The sequence below is a fragment of the Telmatherina bonti genome (assembly GCF_933228915.1).
Source record: "Telmatherina bonti genome assembly, chromosome: 22".
NCBI lineage: Eukaryota > Metazoa > Chordata > Actinopteri > Atheriniformes > Telmatherinidae > Telmatherina > Telmatherina bonti.
This window is the reverse complement of record NC_136631.1, coordinates 26,125,513-26,151,418: the sequence shown is the minus strand read 5'-3', so window position 1 is coordinate 26,151,418 and position 25,906 is coordinate 26,125,513. Positions and strand designations below refer to the sequence as shown.

The window sequence follows — 25,906 nt, the reverse complement described above, 5'->3', positions numbered from 1 at the left end:
ATTCTGACATTGTGGTTAAGAAGCAGCAGTACTGGGTTCTGGTACTGCAGTAATTCCCTGTTTATCATCGTAGAACTTCTTGCTCATTAAAATAGAAGAAAAATGATAGAAAGAGAGATTGATTGTTGAGAAGATAATGATGAATTGTATTGAATTAATTCAGAGATTTGATTTTCTCCATTAAAAAGAAATATCTCAATTTCATTTTTTTCTTTTTCTTTTCTCAGTGAATGCAATATCCTTCCATCTTTTCATTCATTGCTGGGAAGAACTTAAATACATTTTTCTCCGTTTGATTCCCTTTCTGGGCAATCAGTGTGTCAAAGATTTGGGGAGCTGCAGGATTCTGCTCTGCAACATAAGAAAGCGTGACCCTGTTTTGTCTGGGTATAAAAGATGAGAAAAATATCACATCGCTATCTTGTTTATGTTGCGTCCATCCATTCCATTCAGATTCCTCTGCTTCTCTAATGTGTCTTTAATTCCTTGCCTTTCCCTGACTCTCCCTCCCGTCCTGCTTTGTCCATCCAGACGTCACACAGAGCCGTGCAGATTATGTTGAGACCAGCTCTCTGTACTTGTTAACAGTTTTGTTTATTCTGCAGCTGTATCAGCTTCTCTGCCATGTCAGCAGCAGGCAATTACAGAGCAGATTACCAGCTCTGATAATGCAATCCGACCAAGGCTTCCACACAAATTCACTCACAAGTTATGCACATATGCACATATGCCCATACGCAGCGAACAGACTCAAGTTCATAAGTTCACTATTCTGGGATTTATGTGTGTGCTGAGTTAACTTTTATGATTTTCTTAAATCCACAACAACTTAAAGCGTTCATGCAGCATTATGTCTGTCTGGTCCATCCATCCATCCATACTGGACAATTATAGGTATTGACAGTTTAAAATCTTTATTGACGATGGCTTTCTGCATGTTTTCATATGTAAACTCACACAGATACATGAAAATGTGAGAATTTCCAGTATGGCAGGCTGCGCAGTAAACAAGCTGAATCACAGGGAAATACGCCACTCATTAAGTTTGCATGCACAGTTAAGCTGCGTGACAGTTCCAAGCCTGACAAATCCATTTAATGAGACTTTTGTCCTTGTCTCCAGTACACAGGCACAGCAGGTAAATAAATTGTTTGATTGAGTTATCAGAACCCTTCAGCACTGACGAGACAACATTCCAATGCAGAAGTCTAGGAAAAAGAAAAGAGACACCTGAAGAGTCTGAAGGACTTGACTGGCTGGGGTGGACTTTTGTTAACTCAAAAACACAACCAACACAGCGAGAAAGCATGATGGGAAAGAAAAATGGAAAGACACTGTCATCCTCTCCTGCATCTGGAGGATAAAAGACATAACTTTGAGGAAACACACCCTGAAAATGTGGTATGGGGAACACAAGTAGTTTGAGCAGGAGAGAAAGAGGTAATCTTTGTCAAAGTAAAGGAACCATCACTTCACAGAGGAGGAAGACTGAGGCATCACCTTTCCCCCACTCAGACCAGCATCCTTTTAGTTCTGTAAAAGAAACGGACGACACCTATTCACACTACCATCAAGCGAAAACATGAAAAAGGATCATCTTAACGAGACTTTAGGTGAGTCACAGCTCTTCAGGTTTCTGTGGTTTCTTTGGACTGTGGCAATAAGAAGAGAAGGAGGTGGATGGATCTAGAAAAGATACTTGTAGAAACCCAACATGCATACTTTAGTCCATTTCTACTGAGTTCAGACAATAAAGTGTGGTTTCAGTAGGGAGGTAATGTGCATCCTGCAAGTTCCCCTGAGCCCACCAAATATCTAGCGTTGCTTATCCGTTGTCAAAGTTTCGCAGCAAATTAATCCTAAAGATTCCTCACTATTGTCCCTTTACATAGAAGAGAATGTCAAAAACTACTTCAGCAGATCAGCACAGCTTGCATTTGGAACGAAGACAAAGTTAAATGATATATCAAATGGCTCCTACAGCCATCCAGATGTAAATCTGGAAAACTCTCAGAATCTGGACTAATAAGGAAGATAAATTAGTTCCTGCTGGATTTGGTTCCCCGCTGTCACATGCAGCTACATGCCCCAAATCAGATTATTTGGCTGAGATAATGCCAGATTCAGATCTTTAATATGAAATTAATAACTTACTTTGTGAGCCAAATATATATATATTTTTAAATAATGCCTTAATTGTAGAAATGAATCTCTTTTCAAGATCTCTTTGCATTCAGAAAGGAGAATTTCTGTGAGTTTGCATGTTCTTCCCGTGTATGCGTTGGTTCTCTCCAGGTACTCTGGCTTCTTCCTACAGTCCAAAGACGTGCATGATAGTCTAACTGGTCACTCTAAATCCTCACTAGATGCGACAGTGAGCATGAGTGGTTGTCTGTCTCTCTGTGTTGGCCATGTGATGGACTGGTAACCAGTACCACTTACCTCTGCTAATTGCTGGGAAAGACTCCAGCTTCCTTGTCACCCTTAATTGGATGAAGCAGTATAGAAAATGATGAATGAATGAAAAAAAGGCACACTGTATGAATTCAGAAGTTTACACTGTGAGGGGTCTCTCAAGCTAAGGTCACAGAGAATAGAAGCATCTTGGTTGCTCACGGTGATGTATTGCACCAACTGTGTTCACCGATATAACCCTGAGAGCTGATTAACGGTCCTACTTGGCCTTTACGTTGTGCACAGACAAAGCTGCAGCCGCCACAAAGTCCTCTTTCTGGCTTTTTACTCACAAAAGCCAGAATATCCACTCATCGTGCTTAACAATAGTATTTACAGAATGATCTCTTTTCCTGTATGGTCTGCAGTAGAACTTTGTTAATATTTTCATGTATTCCCCTCTGGCTATGGGACAGTCTGAATATTAACGTTTTATTATATGTGTTTAGAGTTTCTTTTCTAAATGAGTAATCCTTTAGGATTTCTCATTCTGTAACATTTTATTTGAATACGCACACACACACACACACACACACACACACACACACACACACACACACACAAGTAAAAAATTAAGTGAAATTCTCTATTAAGCAAGAATGGGAAATATTTCAAAGCTACAACCTCAGTTCTCAAACAGTCCTTCTGCTGTTCTTGTTGCTGAGATAAAGTTTAAAACTATAAGCAAATATTTATATAAAAAAACATTTTCATGGTTTAGAAGTTGATGTGCTGTATTCATATTAATAAAATAAAATGTGGGGTTTAAATTAGGTGTACACATTTAAACCCTGCTTTCCTCTCCATTGTATGTGAGGCTGTAGGAAATGGGATTACAGAAAGTATTAATTTACACTAATGTTGAGGATTATTTCACAGTTAAGGCTGATCTTTAAGTCTAGAATGGACACTAATAATTCATGTTTTTCTTTTCATTATGATTTATGTAACATCTGTTTAATTGCTCTCACCCCAAAAAAAGCCCTTGATCATCTTCAGACTGTACAAAAGGCTGCAGTGAGGCTATTTCCTGGAACCAATAAAAGTGCACATATGATTGTTTTCTTCCTGCTTTAACATTTATTTTTACAATCTATTTAAAAGATTTGGTTAAATTTAGGACTCACACTGAAACCTCAAATCAAAGCATCAGGGCATCCAAGCATAGATAATATTGCAGCTTTTCATTAAAAAAAAGATATTTAAAGTTTGTTGTCAGGGGTCCACAAAATCATATAAAGCAATAGTACTGAACTTTGCCAGATTTTCATACCTCGGTGTGCCGAACGAAGGCTATTTCAGCATTTGTCTTCTACTACGCTCTTTCTAGTGAGTATCAGTCAGTCCACATTGACTGTTAATTTCTCTTTCTTTACCTCACATCCACTGATAACATCTCATTTTATTTGGTTGGAACATGCGTTTCTTCTGCATTTACATTCCTTTCATGCTACATTTTTGCTGACAACACATTTTGAGGTGTAAATTACTTTTCAGAATACTCAACAATATATGGTTTCAGAAAGTGACAAAGAAAAACATGCAATTCCACAAGCAATCCCCAACGCCTTCTGTGTAGATTATGTATTGTTTTTTAACCATGGGGATTTTATCAGAATATTCTGATCATACTAAACTGGTCCAATTTGATTAATTTAGGGAGATATTCATTTATGAAAAATGCTTCTGATATTTCAATTCTACCTCAAAGATCTGTGTCTTTAAACTGAGTGAGCTCCTTTCATGTATATAAATGCCATGGCATGCAAATAATCAGATAAATAATACCACATGGAAACCTATCTTCAGATTAAATTCTTTTAGTAAACCACAGTCCAAAGGGAAATGGGATTAATTCTGCTCTCTCTACACCCACATTTAACCATAAATGTTCAAGGCACAGCACTTTATGAATGCTGATGTGTTGGAACCAAGAGGAGCACCAAGGAAACGAATTAGATTTATCACAGACATCAAGGTGCTCGTAGCCCAGGAAGCATTTCGCAGTCCCTGAACACTTATTCCCTCCAAATTCATCCATTCATGTTGTCCTTTAGCAGCACCAGTGTGCAAATCATGTGGAATTACCGACAACTGTCAACATAGCATTCATATGCTTACTACAGTCAGCCTGATTGTCTCACACATCCCAAAATGATCTCCACACTCAGTCAAGATAACATTTGAATTTGGGTTTTTAAAAGGTAAACACAAGCCATTTGCTTGTTTAGGCTAAATAGGTTTGGCGAGATATTAATGAGCAAAGTTTGTGTGAGGAATGTTGCTGGATTCATCTGTAGGTACCTCTATATTGCATAGCTGCTATGTTAAAGTCGTACAAAACCAGGTTGGTCTAACATTTCTTATTTACAACAAAGCATTTCATTAATATGTGAAGAAATCAAAAACCATGAACCAGTCTTGCATTTGATTTCCAACGTAAGTTTATGGTTTAATGAAATCTACTTAAAATTTCCATTACAGTCCAACAGCTCCTTTCTACACCCTGAACTAAGAACACTTTTCACACTGACCCATTTTAGATGTAGAGCGATGCACATACTGCAATCTTCCTCTCTTTTATGCAGGGTCTGCCTCTTTCAATATCTGTTTAATTTCACAGAATCTAATAGTCTGAGCTCCCACTGACCAACATAGCAAACTGGACTCAGACTTACATATCCCACATCTGCAGTTCTTCCATTGGTTGGTTTCTTGCCTTATCTGATCATGAATTAGGCATTTAACTATTCAGAATGTTATAGACACCGGGTATGTTCACAAAAGACATGTAGTAATTCTTCCATCATATTTTTGGTACATAAACCCATAGACTGTATATAAAAAGATAGACAGAGCCTCCGTGACATCACCCCTAGCTTTCTGAAGAGGTGAATTGAAGCTCTGTGGGCGGTTCCTACCATCGTCATCTTGGCAGAGGCATGCGTGTCGTCTCACCCGTAAAATACAAATATGGGCAAAGAGGTGGAGCTGAGAGGGGGGCTGTGAGCTTCACGGAGGATGATTGTCATCGAGTGAACTCCGATCTGCCTGTAGCTAAGAGCTAACCAAGCTAACCTGGAGATAACAGGAGCTAACCAGCTAACGGAGGTAAGTGTGCTAAAGTTAAGTCATGTTGTTAATCGGTTAAAAACCGCGGTTGTTCTCCAATCTTCTTAGTAGAAGCAGGAGATTGGGTACCCGTCAATCAAAAGGACACGAGATTAAATTACTTTTAAACGGGCGAGTTAGAAATCAATTTACTCCCGCCACAGTTGTCATGAAGGTAAACCTGACCTATTAAACCAAAAATGGATTTTTGAACCAGGCTGTAAACATGTTTATTTCGGCTGTGAAGTTGGTCTTTTTAACATGGGAGTCTATGGGGATTCGCTGTTTTGCAGCCCCTAGTGGATGAAGAGGGAACTACAGTTTTATGCACTTCCGCATAGGCTTCACTTTTAACCGCCATAGGTTGCCGCTTGGTTTCGTCACTTATCTATTCTCCTGTGTTTTGTTTAAATTGATCACATCTAACATTAACTATTAGATAGGCTACAATTAACTAAAGTTAACAACTTATTTAAGGAATGGAAGCTGACAGAATAGTGTGCAAAGACAAATGGGAAATCAAAATTCCCAACTTTATCTTCTTCTAGTTTATTAATCTAGATTAATAAACTAATACTGGAACTACTGGTGGGGAACAATGATCTATTAAAAAGCTAAATTAAGCATCAATGATTTTAAACTTAGTTGCATGACATGAACTTGAAGTCAGCTAAAGATAAAGATAAGGAGGTGGGTATATCCGCACTGAGGTGGGGATGTGTGACATGTTAATTCATGCACATTAACTATTTCAAAATAAAACGGCATAAACATTAATCAGGGGTCAAACCATCTCTGAGAGGCAATGCAAAGAACTCCTCATGGAACCCTGTAGGTTTGTTAATGTGGAGCAAAGTTGTTCCCTTGAGGGCTTGAGAAGGTCAGCTCTGACAACAACATTAATGAGAGCTCGTGTAGAAATCTGGTGCCCCTACTGGCCCTCAACCAGTGTGTCAAGTCAGACTTGACAGTATGGCGTGCCACTGGCATGGCAGGTAGCAGCGCAGTTCATCCATATCACCTCAATGAGAGCAGCCTCCTCACAGCTCTCAGGGACAATCACTGCTCCTCCAGCTCCTCATCACAGATGGTGAGGGCTTTCAAACAGACCTCCCCCAGCCACCCACCCACCTCATTTCCTCTCTCTGTGGCTCATCGTGTCTGTCTCTCTCCACCTTTAGGTCTTTTTTTATGCTCAGACTATTTTTGTCTCACCCTCCTCCCTTTGCTTCTTCAGCCAACCTATCCCCCCCTCTCCCCCCTTCCTCTGCCTCTTCCAGCCTGAAATTCAACAGTTCAATTTGAATCCATTACACCAAAGCCCCTGACAACGTGTGCCATCCATGGTAACCGTTACTAGACAACAATCTTGCTGTGTCTTTGCCACCACAGGAAGGCCACTGGTGTCTCAGTGATGCAATGAATGGGATGTGGGGAGGGGGCTTCACGTAAAGGCTTGTCTTATTTGCTAAGTGACAGGACCTGTCCTTCAACTGCAACCCCAAACCAGAGGGGAAAAGGATTACAACATAAATCAAATCAGACTGAGGGATTGAAACATGTTTTCTCAATGGCAGGACCATGACGACTGAAAGAAGAGGGATGAATCTCATTTCATAACAACACAGAAACCTTCCATTGTCATTTCCTGTCCACTGCAACCCTCCTATGTGCTTGGCATGATGCTGAGCACCTTGCATCGTCCACCAAGTACAGAACAGTACAGCACCACAGTAATCACAGCACACGCCCCGCTCGGAAGGAGGTGCTGTAAATGTACACTGCAGTTGTGTTGATTGATGGATCGTTGGGCAAACAGTGTGCATGAAGATGAGAACACAGAGAAAATATGCAAGGTTATAATCACAATCATGGATAATTAAAGGAGATGGTATGCAGTGTTTCTTACAATAATACTGCATCACTGAATTAACATTTAATTGCATGTTGATGCAATCACCGCTGCTTTGACAGTTAGATCGGCTCTGGCAAAGCAGGAATACTTTTTTTTGTGGTGCAAATAATGGGCATATCTAAAAAAAAACCCCAAGACATTTACCTTTTAAATATCTTAGAAAATGGATGTTGTCACTATGACAACACATAATGATGTATTACACAGTTTCTAAGCTTACATGATGGAGTACAATTTGGCTTTCAAATGAAGGCTGACTGACAGTCACTATTCAATTATTTCTTCTGTAGAAACTAATCAGACACGTTCATCGAATCGACCAGGAATGGACCCTTAAGGATGCAATAACAAGTTTACTCCTTATGAATGGACAAATTCCATAAAAAGAATCTAGTTATATATAAAGTTCATTAACTCCTCATAATCACTTTCATGTCAGCCTCTGATATTCCTCTTTATGACCCAAGACAGAAGCAGAGCATTAATGAAGTCAGGCCCAGCAAATGCATGAATACTGCTGGACTGGGAGGAGTGAATTAAATCTATTCATCCGTGCCAGTGTGATTTCTCTGTGGTACTGAGGCAACCGAAGGCCCTCTGAGTCGTGACATTTGTGCCACGGCTGGTGGAGCATACTGGGAGGTGAACATTCATCTGGCTGCATCCCTGACTGTAAATTCTAAGCCAAGTTCAATACATAGGCTTTGAGAGGGATGGCACAGATAAGCTGGGGAGAAAGAAAAGCATATACACATTATGTACAAGCACAAGTCTTCTGCACATGCGGCTTATTAGGGTGAAAAACAAGAACACACTTCTTTAGATTTTCCACTTAAACACATGGGCCAAAACAGACTTACGCAAACCGGCATCCACACTCCCAGACTAAACCTCGCAGGTCACCTGTGACACAGTCCTTGGGGCGTAATTGCTGATTATCTAATAATCTTTACTTAAATCCACTTCTTGCTTGGGGAATACCATCAGTGCCGCACCAATCTAATTTTGTAAGTCTCTTGACATATTCTGGCAATCCCTCTAAGATTTCAATATTAACTGTGTCATCTGTATTCAAACGGAGTCTTTTGCACGTTGCATAGAAACTGAAAATGCAGAGAACTGCTCACAATTGAGTGGGATTTTAACAGATTTAAGAGTCCTTTTTGGACTGATGCAAGCTCATAAGCCAGGTGTGCAATGTGCAGCACAGATCCTTGGCAATTAAAGCAACATAAAATGGTGCATCAGTGAAGCTCTGAGCTTGATCTCTCTGCTCAGATGTCATGTAGTCATTTAGAGGCAGACTTGCATCACAACACTAAGCGCTCAGTTGTCACTAATTGACTCTATTTTTGTACTTCAACCAAGTGTATTGCATTGTTTTTCTGACAGGAGTTGCTTTCATGATCAAGAAATTTAACTTGACAGTTAGTTGCATACGAACAAGTGTTTTTTTTTTATTTAATTACAGTTTTGTATTATTTCTATTAATGATTTTGGTGTATATGCAACAAATGATTTGTGTCGCTTTGATTAATTTTCCTAAAACGAAAAGAAAGTTCAGAGTTACGTGTGGTATTGAACTTAAATGAACTATTTAACTATGATGGAAATATTAATGGACACTCACTGAAATACAGCTCAACACAGAATTGTTAGTGGTTAAGCAGAAAACAGTAAACAGCTAGTGTAAGTGAGCCATAAACAAAGAAGAAGGTGGATATGGTAGAAAACATATTTGGGAAAAGTAATGTTAAAATATCCCCCTGCTTTATGCTATTTTTATACAACTAAATGAATACAATTTATACAACTACTGAAAAAGGTTGCCTTAAATTTTATCAGCAGATTATGTAATCCTCTTTAAAGGGCATCCGCTGATGTCTTTATTTAAACCACACACTGTCATACAGTGTAAATCCTAATTTAGCTTACAATCTGCTCTTCTTTTTTTTAATAGTAATAAAAGACTTTATTTGTATCTGAAGTCAAACGTGGCATCACACCAAACCAAAATAATACAGAAAACACATTGTTTTGCAGCACCAGTGTTATACTGGTAACTGGCTTGCAAACTGAGATGAACTGAGGTATCTGTGTTGACTTGAGTGAATTTGTAGTTTTGACTGAAGCTCATGACGCACTTCTTTGTTGTCCCTGTTAACGCTAGCATATGAAAAGATGGTGAATGTGCCAGTATTATGATTCAAAATAATGTCTGCCTTGCCAAAAGTTATGAAATGAAGGCTGACAGTAATGTAAGGATACGTATATACTCAAACTGCCAAAATGAATAACCATTTAGCAGGCGCTCTGCTCTGTTGCAACCCTCCTTAATTCTTATCATCTGACTGCAACTGAGACAAAAATGCATGAAGATTACTTCCTAAAAATGGCTGTTTTACACTTTTACACTGCCAGATGGAAGATTTTATAGGGAAACAGCTACTTTTTCCAGTGTTTGTGCTATGTCGCATGCTACAGTTCACATTGGCTGCTTAGCATTACAGCTATCATTTAACTAAAGACAGGGAAAACGTGCAAAAGGTTTGGCAAAATATTTTAAACACATATGCATGTCTTTGACCTTTTGTTTATTTATTTAAAACTTTTTAAGAGCTAATTAAGCTAATTAGCTTCAGTCATAAACACTAAACCCTTGATCCAGTTAGCTTAACAGATAGATGAAAGCTGCATCAGTGTCTGAAAGTAACGCATATCAACACTTTTCATGCTAAACATGATACCACAACTGTATTTCTCCCATGCAAAATAGGCTGAATACTTTCATTTGCAGCGTGTAAAACTTAACAGATACCTTCTGACACCTCCATGACACAGCTAATTCCAGATACCTTTACCAGTGCCTTAAGTCCATCCAAACTCACCATCTATCCACCATTACTTTCTGCTTTTCTACAAGAGAAAGTGAGCTGTGTTGATGAAACAGGCTGGGGTTTTAGGGTCACTTCTGTGACTCATTAGTCAGCAGGTAGTGAGGTTGCTACTCCTGCAGGGAGCAACAGCTGTGCCCCATCGCTCACTCAATAAGGCCTCCATTTTGTTGGCAGTCACCAAAACAAGGGCACAACTCTGTGAGCCACAGGACAGCTGATGGCAAAAGCACCAGTACGTGACTAAAATGGCAGATATTAGTAGATTAGTGACTCCTGTGAGTCATTAGCTAGGGTACTAACCAATTGCTTAATGGGGGGTTCTGTGGTGTAATTACATGTATGATGGCATATGCCCTTGTTGAAGTACATTTTAGGTTTGCATAATCCTCAATTTGAGAACACAAATGTGTCATTTGATCAGCAAATGGCTTAAACACCATAGATTACCTCTTTCTTCTTGTCCTTGTAAGAGCTGCTGCATCTAAATCTCTTTATGTTTGCTTAAATTAAACAAATAATTAATCCTCATACTTATCCCAGAGAAGTTGAACGAAGGGAAGCAGAAGCATCACTGCATGCAGTGGATTGTTAAACAGTACAATAAAAAAAGAAATGAAAATGTATTCACTCCAAACACTTAAGCAAATACATGACAGTACATGAAATCATATTTTTAAGACATATTAAAAGGTGCTTAAATGTATCATCCTCTGAGGTCCTGAATGCCCGTACTCTCAAAATAAACTACCCTCTAAGAAAAATGTCCATAGAAAAACGGGTCCTGGCAGAAAATTAGCAGGACAATATACAGTTAAACGTACGGACACTTCCTTTAGTCCAAAAATGGAAAATTCTGCATATTCACTGCATATCCCTTGTTTTATTTACAGAATGACTCAACACTGAACAAAATAGCTGATGGTGCTGGATGAATCAATCCAAATATCAATAGCATTGATACCAAGGCTGTATTGTTTAATACAGGCATGATGTGATCGATAGTTTTCCAGGAAAAGGTTTCGGGGGCAAAAAGCAAAGAATTTGAATGAGAGCCAACCAGAAGTAGGATCTAACTTTAGTTTTCTCCAACAACTGTATGATAACACTCTGCCATCTTTCAGTGGGATATTAGTCACCTATCAATCAAAAGGACAAATTATGCTGAGTTATAATATTAAATTACTTCTAAACGGAGGAAATACCCCCCCCCCCCCAAGAAATGTCATGAAGGTAAACCTGACCTATTAAACCTAAAATGGATGTTTGTACCAGGCAAGTTTATTTCAGCTGTGAAGTTGGTCTTTTTAACCAAGGGACTCTGTGGGGATTTGCTTTGTTTTGGAGCCTCTGGTGGATGACGGGTAAACTGCAATTTTTGGCACTTTTGCATAGGCTTCACTTTTTTGCTGCTTCATCTGGTGTTTTGAAGCAGAGATACACAGAAAACCTTGTCCTTTATTGAGTAACTGATTGGAAGTGATTAGGGGGATAAAAGATTAACATTGGGACCTGTATAAATGTTAATAGGAACCTGTGTGAATTATCAATTCATGTGCTGGATTATTGACTGTGAGATGTTTCCCAATTGATTATATATTAGAAATGATTCTGTTGATTAATTATTTTCTGAAATCTGTTGTGATTGGTTTGTTGAATTGAGAGGGTGGTGCCTCTATGGTGTATATTGGAGGTGCTCCCTAGCAGATTGGTTGGTCTGCTCAGGGGAAACTTGGCAGTTGTGGATTGTTCTGTGTAAAAATAAATGGATAAGTGATTTTCTACCACCCCACGGCTGCAAAAAATGGTCTTATTCATCCCTACAGATATGTCGTCTTGCCACGATTATGATACTAATATTGTGTCAAGTTCAATAGATGAATTTCAAGAGCAGAAAATTAATCTCAGATAACTCCAAAACACCAGTCTATGTTGTTTAGCCTTGAGAAAAATTCTTCTCCCCAATGGATAAAAAACAAAACAAAGCAAAACAAAAAAACAAAAAACAAAATCTAAAAATACTATTAAAAGTTTAGGCAGAAAATTCCATTAAGTTTTACAGTACATGTGGTCCCAATTTTACAGACTTTTCTTCAAGTGAACATACAAATTGATAACAAGGAAATAAAAAAATTACCTTTACACATTTTAAAGCATTGAAGTTTAGTAAAACTAGCATAAAATCAATCAAACATCTGCATGTATCATAAATATTTGTTGTATATTGTGCATTTCTAGTACGCAATATCTCTGTCAGTAACCGTGAGGTTGCCTAAACATTCAATACTTCCACTTTGACCTCTTGGCTAATCCCCTGACAGATCCCATCTGTAATGGTTGCTGGAGCCGGTGATAAGAAAACTGAGTCTATCTCGGTCCAATTAGGCAGCTAATTGGTTCAATCCCAGTCATTTAGGCTTCCACCAGGCTCAGGATTGAGCAGTTCAACGCCTGAAACAGATGAAGCACCTGGGTAATGTTCGTGTTTTATTCAATCTAGACTGTAGATTATAATCTGGAGGGAATTTAACTTGGTCAAATTTCACATCAAGAAGGCATCTAAATGGACGTTTTAAACACAGTTTTCAGCTATAAACTATTCTTTGCCATCAATTTCATGTATTGTTTTCAGACATTTTGAAAATCACATTTAATTTATGGGTGCTTTCTGGTCTAACTTAAATAAGACAGTAAAGGTAATTATAAACTTGTGTATAAAACACATTAAATGTAATTATTTGGGTTAGTTAGATGCATGAAGTTAACAAGCACCATTAGTTTTTACTAATTTAGGTTAGCAAACTGATCCAGTGTTAGTAACAAGCTTTTAAAATGTTATTAAAGTACTGTTACCTGAACGGCCCTGACTGCATGGTTCATCAGGTCTAAATGGGTTACATCTGCTGTTACAGAAGTTACACAGATGAAGCTAACCTGCCTTTAAATTAATCCTATTCTCTCTGTTTCAGAAACATTTATGGGCAAACAAGCTGGACTCAAAGGATTTTTGCATTTATGCATTAGACAGAATTACATTCTCAGAGCTTTGCTAAACCGAATTAACCAAAAACAGACAAACCCACCCAGTTATGTAATCTGTCAAAAGTTTTAGCATTCAATTTCACAGATGTTCATGGCAAGGCTTCAATTAACATGTTATGTAATTTTCTAATAATTTCCTGCAAATGTAAAAAGAACTGTGTACATGTTTACATGAAAGAACTTGCAGATGGGAAAATGAAATTTGAATATATATGTTGAATTGTATGCTTGTGTGGAGGCATATATTTGCATATTAAATACATTAAAAGAGTTTGCTTTATAGTAGGAGTAAAGAATTATTCCAAGCCTGATTAAAGTTTGGGGAAATTAAAAGAATATTTAAGCATACATATTTTCCTGTTCTGAAGATGCAAAAGAGGTCAAACGCAGACTAACTGCGGACAAAGTGACATTACCTGGCTTTTAAGGGAACGCTAAGACTCAGAGGTTTATGCAGCCCTTGACCTTATCAGAGAGCTTTAACTTCAGTAGTTGTGTGCTCTTGTTTCTATCACACTGGAAATAGGAGGCATAATACTTTGTGGATTCATGGGGGAAACATGGTTCACATGGCATCTCAAATGGTTACTTTCATTTTCGTGCACTGCAGTAAACCACATATCTGAACCACAATGTTTGAAGAAGGAGGCCCCAATTTAAGCTCTTATTCCTCATATTCCTTGTGGTTCTACCTTTCAGTGCATCTCTATTTCGGTGATTTCTATCTACTCAGAGAAGTTGGATAAATATATTCCAAAATCATAAAGAGTTTCTTGATTCGGGCTCACTCATGAGGAAGGCGTGATTCAAACCACAACCTGACCTCTTTGGACAGCCAGGTGGAGGTCTCGTCTTCAAACGCTGCCTTTTGAAAGTTTAATCAAAATTGAACACTGCACTGCTGTGGTTATCTGTTAAGCTCCCCTTCGCAGAAACATGAAGGATAAAATCCTATTGATGTTAACAGTTAACAACTCTTGTATTTTAAACAAATGAAAAAATAAATATTGAAAAATCTAAAAACTTTTTTAAAACATTTAATTCTAACATGAATAAAACAGACTAACTATAGAGCCAAATACATATTGGAAAAAGAGTGAGAAGAAGAAGATAACTTGTAAACTCCCATTTGTCTTAATACATATCAATAATAAGCTTTGTAGTTTATAGCTGGTAAGGTACCTGTTACTTGCATCTAAATCAAATTTTCATTGACCTATTTTATATATATATATATATATATATATATATATATATATATATATATATATATATATATATATATATATATATATATATATATATATATGTATATATATATATATATATATATACAAATATATATATATATATGTACAAATTAAAAAGAGTGCATGTACAAATGAAAAACCAACCAACCATTATAAATAGATTGAAATAAACAGAAAACAATATACTGATAAAACTCTTGTACTTTAAAGTGTTTCATCTTAAGACGCTGCTTCATTTCCAGGGTGATTCTGGTTGTACAACTTGAGGGGGAATATTAAGGCTAATTTTCCCTTGTAAGTTATGAACCCCATTATGAATAGTTAATCATTTCTGTATACTTTTTGTTAAAAGATCATTTTTAGCTTTAAACAATATTTGGGCTTGTTGATATTCTGTTTGACACACAGGTTTTTCAAAAAGTCTCTACAATTTAAGAGATTCATCAAAAAAACAAGCGAATAGATAATTCTCTGGAAATCATCACAAAAGGAGGAACAGATATGTAAGTATTTTTGTTTTGGCCTCATTTGACACACCTTTATATCTGTTTTCCTCTGATGTTTTTAGTCGTCAACTCCTCCATTTATCCATCACTGTCCCTGTCTCCATACATTTCTTGGACACAAACAGTGATTTGATGATAAACATCTCCAATAAATATTAAAGCAGGTTTGTTGACTTTGTGCATCCGGATTTGTTTCAATGAACCACAATACACATCATGCATTTTCTTTAGGAGCAGCCATTAGGGTTTTGTTCACACACTGCATATAAAAGAGGGACGGAGTCTCCGTGACATCTCCCGTAGGCTTCTGAAGGGCTGAATTGAAGCTCATTGGGCTGTTCCTACAGTCGCCATCTTGACAGCATCATGCATGCCACATTTCCCGAAAAATGTAAAAATGGGCAAAGAGGAGAGCTGAGAGTCAGGTTGTGAACGTAGGGGTGGATCATTGACATCTATCAAACTCTGGCCTGCCTGTAGCTGAGAATAAACCGCTCTTACCCAAAGCCAATAGAAGCTAAGCAGCTAATGGAGGTAGGTGGGCTAAAGCTACATCACGCTATTAACCAGCTAAAAACCACGGTTGTGCTACACTCAGCCTTCTTGCAGTGGGATATCGACTACCTGTCGATGAAAAGGACACACCCCAAATTATGCAGAGTTTCGAGATAAAATTACTTCCTAACGAAGGAGTTTGCACTCCCTCCACAGTTGTCATGAAGGCAAACTTGACCTATTTGACCTAAAATGTATTTTCTTACCAGGTTGTAAACATGTTTCTTTATTCTGTGAAGTTACCCTTTTTAACATGGGACTTTATGGGGATTTGCTCTTTTTTGGAGCCCCTAGTGGATGAGGCGTGAACTGCAATTTTTGGCAATCATATGGCTTCATTTTTAACCACAACCGGAGGTTTCCGCTTGGTTTTGTTCAACAGAAGTTCTTTAAAAGGATACCTGAAATATCAGTTTAAACTTTGTTATACCACGGTTATTCTAATGCCATCTGATGTGCATTATTTTCTTACATACACACACATAGTTCGGCAAGTTAAATTTCTGCTACATCACTCCATTACATGCGTCACCATAGCAACGTGCTGTTCAACTGGTTCAGATCAGCTGGCTTTTGACAGGCGAATGAGAGAAACTCGCTGTGGCTTGTTTAGCATAAAAAGAACATCGAGGCCAACATAAAACAGTTCCTGTACTTTAGCATATTTATCAAGTTTTGTAAAAAGAAATAAACATTTATGATGAAATGTTTACTGTGTGGGACCATGGTATAAGCGGATTCAACCACTCGGATTGGTACATTAGACGGTTATAAGGCATTCTGCGGATGAACATAATCACTGATGGAAGAACCTTGATTTTATCACTTGCCTTTAGAATACTTTTTTAAATTGTAAAAAGACTTGTTCGACACTTTGCATGTCTTGTTTGTGTGTTTCAGACAGTCAGCATAGTGAGTTTTCTGTATTGCTCTTCTTTGACTTGACAGCTGTAGTGAAGACATCACATTATATCTGACATGACAAACAGTCAGAACTGGAGACCATCGTTTACAATCTGGATCAGCAGAGATTTTTCCCTTTCTTACATAACTCTCCTTGCATGATATCATGAGGCTCATTAGGAAAAACTATCAGAGGTTTTACCAGACAGTGAAAGCTGAGAGCTGTATTATCCCCCCTCCCACCGCTAACATACACATACACACATTCACACACACACACACATTATATCAAAGCATCATCCGTTTGAACCCCTTATGCTGACCCCACACTTAATTTTGGCCCATTTCAGCTCTCAAATCTAATCCTAGAACTCGGTTGGTAATGATGTTTGGCTCCGAGTATTTGGCAAGTATCTGCCATCTGGCAGGAGTTCACAGATTCAGTCTTACGCCAAACTCATTGGGCTGCCCTGATAATATCAAACAGGTTGTATTTTGATTGGAATTAAAATCTGGATACTGACAGCGTCTGAGAGTAGCAATGATTAACATTCTGCTCCTTAAGGCTAACATTAGCTTGCAGCTGTTCATCAGTATTTCAAGCAACAGAAAATATTCCATCCCCAGCTCTTTCTGGGAAACAGAACCTGTTTCAACAACATCTTAACGCTTCCAACCATTTTCTCATCTAGACCTGTTGCCGTTTATGATGTTAAGTAATATGTAAAATTGTTGTGTCTGTTTTATGAACACTGGCTTCCTCATCAGATAAAGTTAGATTGGATAGATAGACTTGCTGAACATTTGCTAGCTAAACTGCAGTTATCCTGTGTAAAAAGGAAACTGACATAAAGAAAGAGAAAAGAGATGTTGGTATCTCCAGCTTGGGTTTTTTGCTCACATGTTGCAGCTTGCATATATGCATATATATATATATATATATATATATATATATATATATATATATATATATATATATATATATATATATATATATATATATATATATATATATATATATATATATATATATATATGCATATATGCAAGCTGCAACATGTGAGCAAAACGATATATATATATAGACGATATATATATATATATATATATATATATATATATATATATATATATATATATATATATATATATATATATATATATATATATATATATGTATATGCATACACATAAACAACAAAGCTTATCATTGATATGAAATATTTAAGACAAATGGGAGTTTACAAGTTATACTTCTTCTCACTCATTTTCCAGTATTTGATTCTATAGTCTATTTTATACATGTTAAAAAATAAATGTTTCAAAAAGTTTTTAGATTTTCCAATATTTATTTTTTCATTTGTTTAAAATACAAGGGTGTGTGTATGTATGTGTGTGTGTACATTGTGTGTGTGTGTGTGTGTGCGCGCGCGCAGCAGCCGCATCCCTCCATTCTTTAATTTGCTGCTCATTTGGTTGCGATGAATGAATGTGTGAAGTAAGACAGCAAGACGAGCGCGGCCAAGCTCAAACAACAGCATGTGAAGTGCCCTTACATGCCATGAGAGTTCACTCCGGGCAAGATGGCTGATGGGTGGCACGTTACCCAACACCAGGCATGATTCGAATGGAAAGTGGCAGGGTGGGAGATGGATTACCTCAAGGAGAGATGGGTATTAATCCAACAGACTCACACAGACACACAAACACAGACATGCATTCTAATGCAGAGGATTCTCACTTATGGGTTGCTCCTTAAGCACACAAGCAAACAACACACAAGCCACCCTTACACACCACCATACATGACTGATGACGCTGCCAAGCAGTGCTTTGTAGCACACTTTTTGCAGTGTCATTTGAAGGTCTACCCAGCACTTTCCACCCCCTCCTCCTATCCACGGGGCTTTTTTTTCCTAAAACGTTACACCAGCCTCTTCTGTCCTCTGTCCTTCCCTTCATCTTTTTCCTTTATCTCTACATTCTTATCGCTTTGGTCAAGTACAAGAACTTCTGACATTTCTGTGACAATTTTCTGCCTCAGGATGAAAAAAAAAGAAAAAAAAAAGACTCCAAGGTCAATAATTTGCTCTATCAGTTTAGTTGAACACACAGATGATTGTAAGAGCTGCATTTGCAATCAAAATACATTGTTTTTAACTTCTGAGTGACGCTCAGTACATAACGCAACACTGTTGCTTACTCAGCCAGGGTTCAAAAAGGGGATGGTAAAGGCCAAAATAGATTACTATCACTATTTTGAACTCTTATGATAGTCCAATGAGAACGATATATCATTTCACGACTCCACCATTACGTTTACAGCGTTGCTGTTTTTACAATTTCCACACAAGTTCAGGTTGAATGTCTCCAGACGGACGTGTGTGAGGGAAGGTGGGCTCCAGCTTTTTCTTTAAACGTGTAATACAACCAATTTGTTAAGCAAAACTATCTAGAAAATACAGACCAAACATTAGCCAAAGCTGCTTCCCAAATGACTGCATGACCCATCTGTCTGTCATGTACCAATTTGAACCAATTAGAGCAACAAAGTGCTACCAGCAAAGCCATATGCCAGAGCAAGTTCTTACTGATGCCAGTTTGAATAAAAGCAAAATCATCTCATCCTTGGAGAAAAGATTTCAGTGTTACTTTGCTTTTTCAACAGAACAAACAGCTCTATTGCCAGAAAATTAGCGTGCAGCGTCCAAGAATAAATCTCTCATGATCACGTAAAAGTGAACATCACATGAAACCAGTTTTCTCTGAAGGTAACATGACGGTCAGCAACAAATTGAAGACTTTCAACAGACTATCACAATTAATTAAGTAATAGTGGAAAATATTTATATATCACCATAGCTACTATTAGACCACTTGTTTTTTAAGGCTAAATAAAACAGGATAATGCAATAAAAAATGATCTTATCAGCAGAGTTTTTATCTAACAAAGATGTCAGAGGGCAGAATTGGATAAGGCGACTGACTGAAGGACACGTAAGCTGGATAATTGCTTACACAATGACATGAACTCTTGTTCAGAGATCATCGCTCAATGTGTCACACTTTACATGAACAGGCTGATTGGTCTGCTGTCCTGTTTTTAAATTGATTAGTATTTATGAGGTCCTGTTGTACAGTCTGTGTCATGCTGCAGGCTCACTCTGACACAAAGCAAGGACACAGGCATGCTTTGCATGGCAGTATAGACGCCAGGTTTACCTTTCAGTGTTTGGTCACTTAAAGGCTGCTGGGTTTAATGAAAATCCAAAGAATCAAAGAATTATGAGACTCAGCATCTTGTTGACTGAACGCATATGAAATGAAAATGTTCATCTTTATAAACTCTAAGCTGCATTGAGTCACATGTCAAATAAGTGTGCAAAAGACACAGACATTTGCTAACAATGTAAACATAAACACAACTGGATGCTATCATAGTCCATAAGATTACTGTCAATCAGTTTGGAGCCCAGATCAGCACCTTGGACTCATTGTTGTGTTCTTTTTAGCCCTTTATGAGCAGAAACTACAGTTATCCTGCTGGGCTAGGCGGCTACGTTAGGGACCATACAGTGGTAGGTGAATGCCAGGTTGTAGGTTTTCTCAGCAGATCACTGCATTTTAAAAGATAAAAAATGTGTCTTACACTACCTGACAATGGTTTCAATGTTATGTCTGATCAGTGTATACTAGGGATGGGAAAATCGAATTGAAAAATCAAAAATCAGGATTTTTTTTGCTTCACAATTTTAAAATAGATTTTTTTTTTTTTTTTGTTAAAAAAAAAAATCTTTTTTTTTTTTTCAAATAAATAAAAACAATACATTACAACATTTTTGTCATTTTTATTGTTTTTATTGATCTTTTAACTTGTCTTCTTGGGCATTATAGCAGCTGAATGATGATCTGGCTACTGCGTTGTTTTTCCCCAATTGAAATCAAGAAAATTGAGAAGCATTTTTTTTTTTTTTTTTAATCTACTATAATTAGCAATATCAAAGAATTCTGAGAATCACAATTGAAATCGAATTGGCACCCAAAAAATCGGAATCAATCGACTCGGGACAAAAGCATATCATCACAGCTCTAGTGTATACCGCGTTAGTCTCACATAGAGGTTGTGATTCTAATAGCGGCAGTCAGTGGATGAAAAGAGATGAAATGGATCAAATTCCCAGAACTGCACAGCATTTCACTCCAGTAGTCCAGAAAAATATGTACATAACTTTTGTAATTTGTAACAAAGCAGTAGATGAATAATCTTTAATAGTCTGCCCTTGTGTTCCTGACACAATTAGTAACAATCTGCTGTGCTAGAAGGAAAGCAACCAGTCAGAGCCACTTATCAGTCTAAATCTCCCCCTTCCCCTCGCCAGTTCTTTCACTCCCAGGCTCAAATATTTCTGTGTAATTGCAGGATGTGTGTGTCAAAAACAACCAGAAAGAACAAACAACAACAAAAACTCTGTCGGATGTAAAATGCTGCGCTTGCTTTGTTATTTGATCATTTTTGGCTTCGAAGTTCTCTGTCCATAATAAACTGCTCCACTGTTTGCTGGGAAAACCTGAATAATCCTTCTGAGCAATCTCAGCAAACACGAACCAAGCACACAGCCGACTCCTTTCATACCTAAACGGAGGGAACTGGTCTGAGTAGTCCATCTAATGAAGAGTCAGGTGCAACTTGAAAGCCTGCATAGTGGTTCTTGTCTGGTCGACGACAGGTAATCTGCCAACACACTAATTCTCACCCACACAAAATCCTGTACTGTCCATGTGGAACTGAGAAGTGACTTCCTCAGACTGTGCAGCAGCAGCAGAAGTGTAGTGGCTCCCATGGCCAGCGCACTCGAGGTGCTAATGGTATTGACCACTTCAATAGAAGTTAGAGAAGGGCATTGCCAGAGCTGGCAGTAAACAACTCCAGACTGACAGGTCGCGGTGACTGCTGGCTTGATTGCTTTCATTACTCACACACTGTCCAAAGTCAGGCCTGCCAGCCTGGGACTCACTCCCATCCGCCAGAATCTTTTCTCCGCCTCCAAACACATAAAGAGAGCTAAAAAAGTTGCAACGACTGACGCAACTGTTAGTAAGAAATCACAAGACAGATCAGAGGCTTGAAATAAGATCAGACAATTCTTTTTTTCACTGCTGGTTTTAGCGTGTGTATAGAGAAATGTTAGATAAATAAGAGTTAAGTTTGTTGTTGTTGTTGTCATGGACTTCTGTTGTTGCAAAGGCAGCAAAGAAAATGGAGCAAGGATGTTACACATGAAGAAAAGTCTAATGAAACAAAGGCTCTCATAGAATATTCATCAATTCTGCCTCTCTGGTTTGGCTTTAATAAGAAGAAAAACAAACCTAATCAGCCCCAAATCTGTGGTTATAAACAACAATATAATCACGGGAATATAAAGGAAAATCATATAGGAAATGATCATTCATGTCACAGTGATAAAGTAGCTCCTACTACAGTAACAATACTGTATATATAAGCCTTTAGTCCTGGCCTGTGTTTTAATATGGAATCAAAGTGGGTTAATTAGTGCAGGCACATTCATAAAATAGAATCCTGCATGTGAAATAATACAGAAAAGCTTTTTCATTACCTCTTCATCATATATATAAAACATTTATTACCTTGATCAAACATTCATTACCTCTTGCATTTTAAAAAGATAAAAGATTGTCTCCTTGTCTGCGCTCTCATTAGTTGCACAGGCAGGTTTTTCACTCTCATGTTTGGAAAAGTTAACTTTTTAATAAGCTCGTATAATAAACAGATCAAAAATCAGCAAGTAATGAGTGGAAATTTATAATATTTTGTTTATTCCCTGAGGTAAATTGTAATAAATAAATAAACTAAATAAATATTAAAAAAAAAAAAAAGAAAAAAAAACTTAAGCTAAAAGCAACTCAACTTTTCATTGTAAACTAAGCAACAATTTATTACAAAAATGGCATTCTAAAGTTTTTATTATCTGCACAAGCAGAAAGCAACTGTGCTGGACTATTATTCCATTTTTAATGGTCATCTCGGGATAACAAGGACTGTTTTTAATTTTTTTTTCAAGATACTGTGATCATTTATCTGATCGTCTTGAGAAAACAGAGCTTTTTTTTGTGAGATATGAGAAGATTAAGGTGGGTTTAGAATTAAGTGGTTACGATGTTACGCCTGATTTCAATGACTAAAACCGACCTTGTGACGGCTGGGGAGGGGCTACAATCATGGTGTATTTTTGTAATATGTATTAATGACTGATTGATAAAACTGAATACTGACACATGTTACAATCTCAGCCTTTGTCAGATTTTACAGACATAAAATCAAATGTATTGATCAGTGATGAACATCTGATGTCAGCTTGTGTCCGCTGCTGTCTTGACTACCCTGAGGCATCCCAGTACAGAACAGCTCAGTACTTGGACCCACCAGTTGAGGCATGGGGAGATTAGAAGATAATGGCTAAGCTCTCATCCACGTTGAAGCACAGTCGCCCTCTCTGCAGCTCCACACCCTTCCTGAACACCGACAGCGCTGCAGAGCTCCTTATCAGCGACAGACTGCTAGGACCAGCTGCAGATCCTACATTTCTGCAGCAGTTAGACTGGAAACCAGCACTGCTTCCAGTACACCACAAACAAACAAACAAAAATCCAAGAAAATGTATTAATGTAAATACAACATTTTTCAGGGCTGCACGGTGGCACAGCGGCTTCACAGCAAGAAGGTCGCTGGTTCAAGCTATAGCTGGGGTGAGGAGTGAGTGTGTGTGTGTGAATGGGTGTTTGTCTCTCTGTGTGGCCCTGTGATGGACTGGTGTACCCTGCTTCTCGCCCAACGACTGCTGGGATAGACTCCAGCTTCCCTGCAACCCTTAATTGGACTAAATGGGTCAGAAAATGACAAACTGACTAAACTTTTCATACTTTTATAATTCTTATACTGTATATTAACAAGAAGTGGGTTTCTGTGGGGAACTTGTGTGGAATTCTCCCCATATTCGCATGGTTTCTTTCCTAGCTTCTTCCCACAGTCCAAAGACAAGATGTTTGGCTGATTTGAGTCTAAATTCTCGGTGGGAGAGATTGTAAGTCTGACTGAATGCTCTGTGATGGACTAGGAACAGCTCCAATAATCTTGTAACCCCGCTTTGAACATACTTAATCCCAAGACAGTGAAGTTATTTTTGTTGAGATAAAATAAACGATCCGATTATGACAAGATAACAGTGCTAAAACATGTAAACGGGGCTGCTTGTGGCTTCTGTAGTTCTACGTAAAGGTGTCAAACAAATCTTAATCAGCGGTTCTTCTTCTTGGATAATATAAGCTAAATATCAGGCAGCCTTCATGAACACACCTGAGATCAGGACCATATACTCTTCATGTTTTTAATTATTTGGGTATTTATACCATTTCAACAGAAATGCTATTTACTCTATGCTTTCTTCACACCCTGCAGCCTTGTGTTAAATTGTGAAATGTCTACAAATATAAGGATGTATTAAATAAACAATAACAGTTGCCAAAACTTAAAAAGCATCAGTCGTCCTAACAAACTTCAGCTAATAATACTGCAAATAAAGAAAACAAACAATAAAAAAAAAGTTTGATTCTCTACTCTACTTACCCATCAAGTATAGAGTATAAGCTTCATAATCAGGTATATAAATCCAAACTTTAATGCAAACTATCAGTTTCAAAGATCCTTGCAATACTGCAAATAATAAATCTAAAATAATCCTATTTTATTGATTGTATTTATTACCCAGACAGGCACACGTGTTTAAAAATAGCTATGAGTTGAAACAAAATGTGGTTTTATATAATAATAACTATTTGCTCCTTTGAGGTAGTACATAAAAGCAACTCCCAGACTCCCTGTTTTCTTTTTATGCATATGATTATGGCGTGAAAGGGGGGGGAACTGTCATTATGATGGGCATTGTTTGACTTTACAGCTGTTTTTTTGTTTTATTGAACAGTTATGAGAAAGAAATTCTTTGCTTTCACATTTTTAGATAACATTTAGGGTGTAGAAGGATGAAAGTTTCGGTAAAGATGGAAGAATATAGACAAAATGCCCAAAGGGGAGAATGAAGAGCTACAGAAGAACAGAAGATAATGACAAAGTGAGCGAGTCAGAGAGAAAGAGAGCTGGAAGAGAAAGAAAAGCGTTCAGTACTGCACCTTTCTGCAGACTCATGTCTACCATGCGAGGCTCAGCCAGCTCCAGGAAGAAGTTCTTGTTTTTCTCATACTCCTCATCGTCAATAATTTTCACATGAACAAATTTGCTGCAAAAGGGGGAGAATAAGAGGGGGGGGGGGGGGTGAAAGGAAAGGGACAGAGGAAGAGGGAGAGAGAAGAAGAGAAAGGTTAATTTGCGATGGAGGGACACAGGAAGTGCTCTGTAAGTAGGATTAATAATCAGCATGAAAGAAAGGTTAGGAGGTGAAAGGTCAGCTTGCAGGGAACCGGCCTGTGTGTCAGCAGCTAGATGCGACCCGTGCACGGCTTCCAGCGAGCCCATTGGCTAACACCTTCATTATGTCATCAAAGATAAGTGAAACGGAGGGTAAAAAGCACTTTTCAGCAGGGTGGATGAGACACAATGAACCGAAAACAGCCGCATGTGATCAGGCAGGCTGTAAAATGTCTAAGCAGACATTTCACAAGGGAAAAACGGTGAGTGAGGAACATTTGAAAGAAGCCGTCACTGTCTTGTAGGAACTCCTATGTCCTCAAACATGGACGAAGCAGATAACACAGAGGCAAGTTGCTGCACTTTCAGGAAAAAACTCCTTTAATGAAGTCAAATGTCTGAAGGGATGAGACTCTTTCTTTGGGAAAGTGCTCCGTGTTAACATCATCACAGAGAAACAGCTCAATATGGCACGTCAGCCCCAGCGGCGTTCTCACTACTGATCGCCCTAATTGATCTTTATAAAGAGTTATTGACGAGCGCAGACAGTAAAGTGGTCAGTATGTACCCAGATGTCTGCACGCCTCACCACATCACAGCAGGGACTCCTGAAGGAATAGCTTTCTAGAATTCAATCAGACTCGTGCAAACCTTACATCACACTCCGTCTGATGCTGGAGAATGAAAACAAACCCAAAGCGAACAAGACGAGCCGTGACATTCGCTGGAACCGCTCTCTTAGGCCTCGGAAAGCATGCCCTGCGAGCTGAAGACAAGTCAACAATAGTCGACAGCGGCGCAGCAAGCCCTGAAATAGGGATGACATACTTTATTATGTG

At 38.1% G+C, this 25,906-nt stretch overlaps 1 protein-coding gene across 1 annotated transcript in view; it reads right to left on the bottom strand.

Annotated features, from left to right (window-relative positions):
- Positions 1-25,906, bottom strand: part of slc8a3 (solute carrier family 8 member 3) — a 139,850-nt gene that overhangs the window by 23,513 nt on the left and 90,431 nt on the right. Inside the window, exon 3 of the mRNA XM_079262699.1 lies at positions 24,833-24,939. Coding sequence (XP_079118825.1) covers positions 24,833-24,939 — 107 coding nt within the window. The remainder of the gene's footprint in view (positions 1-24,832; positions 24,940-25,906) is intronic.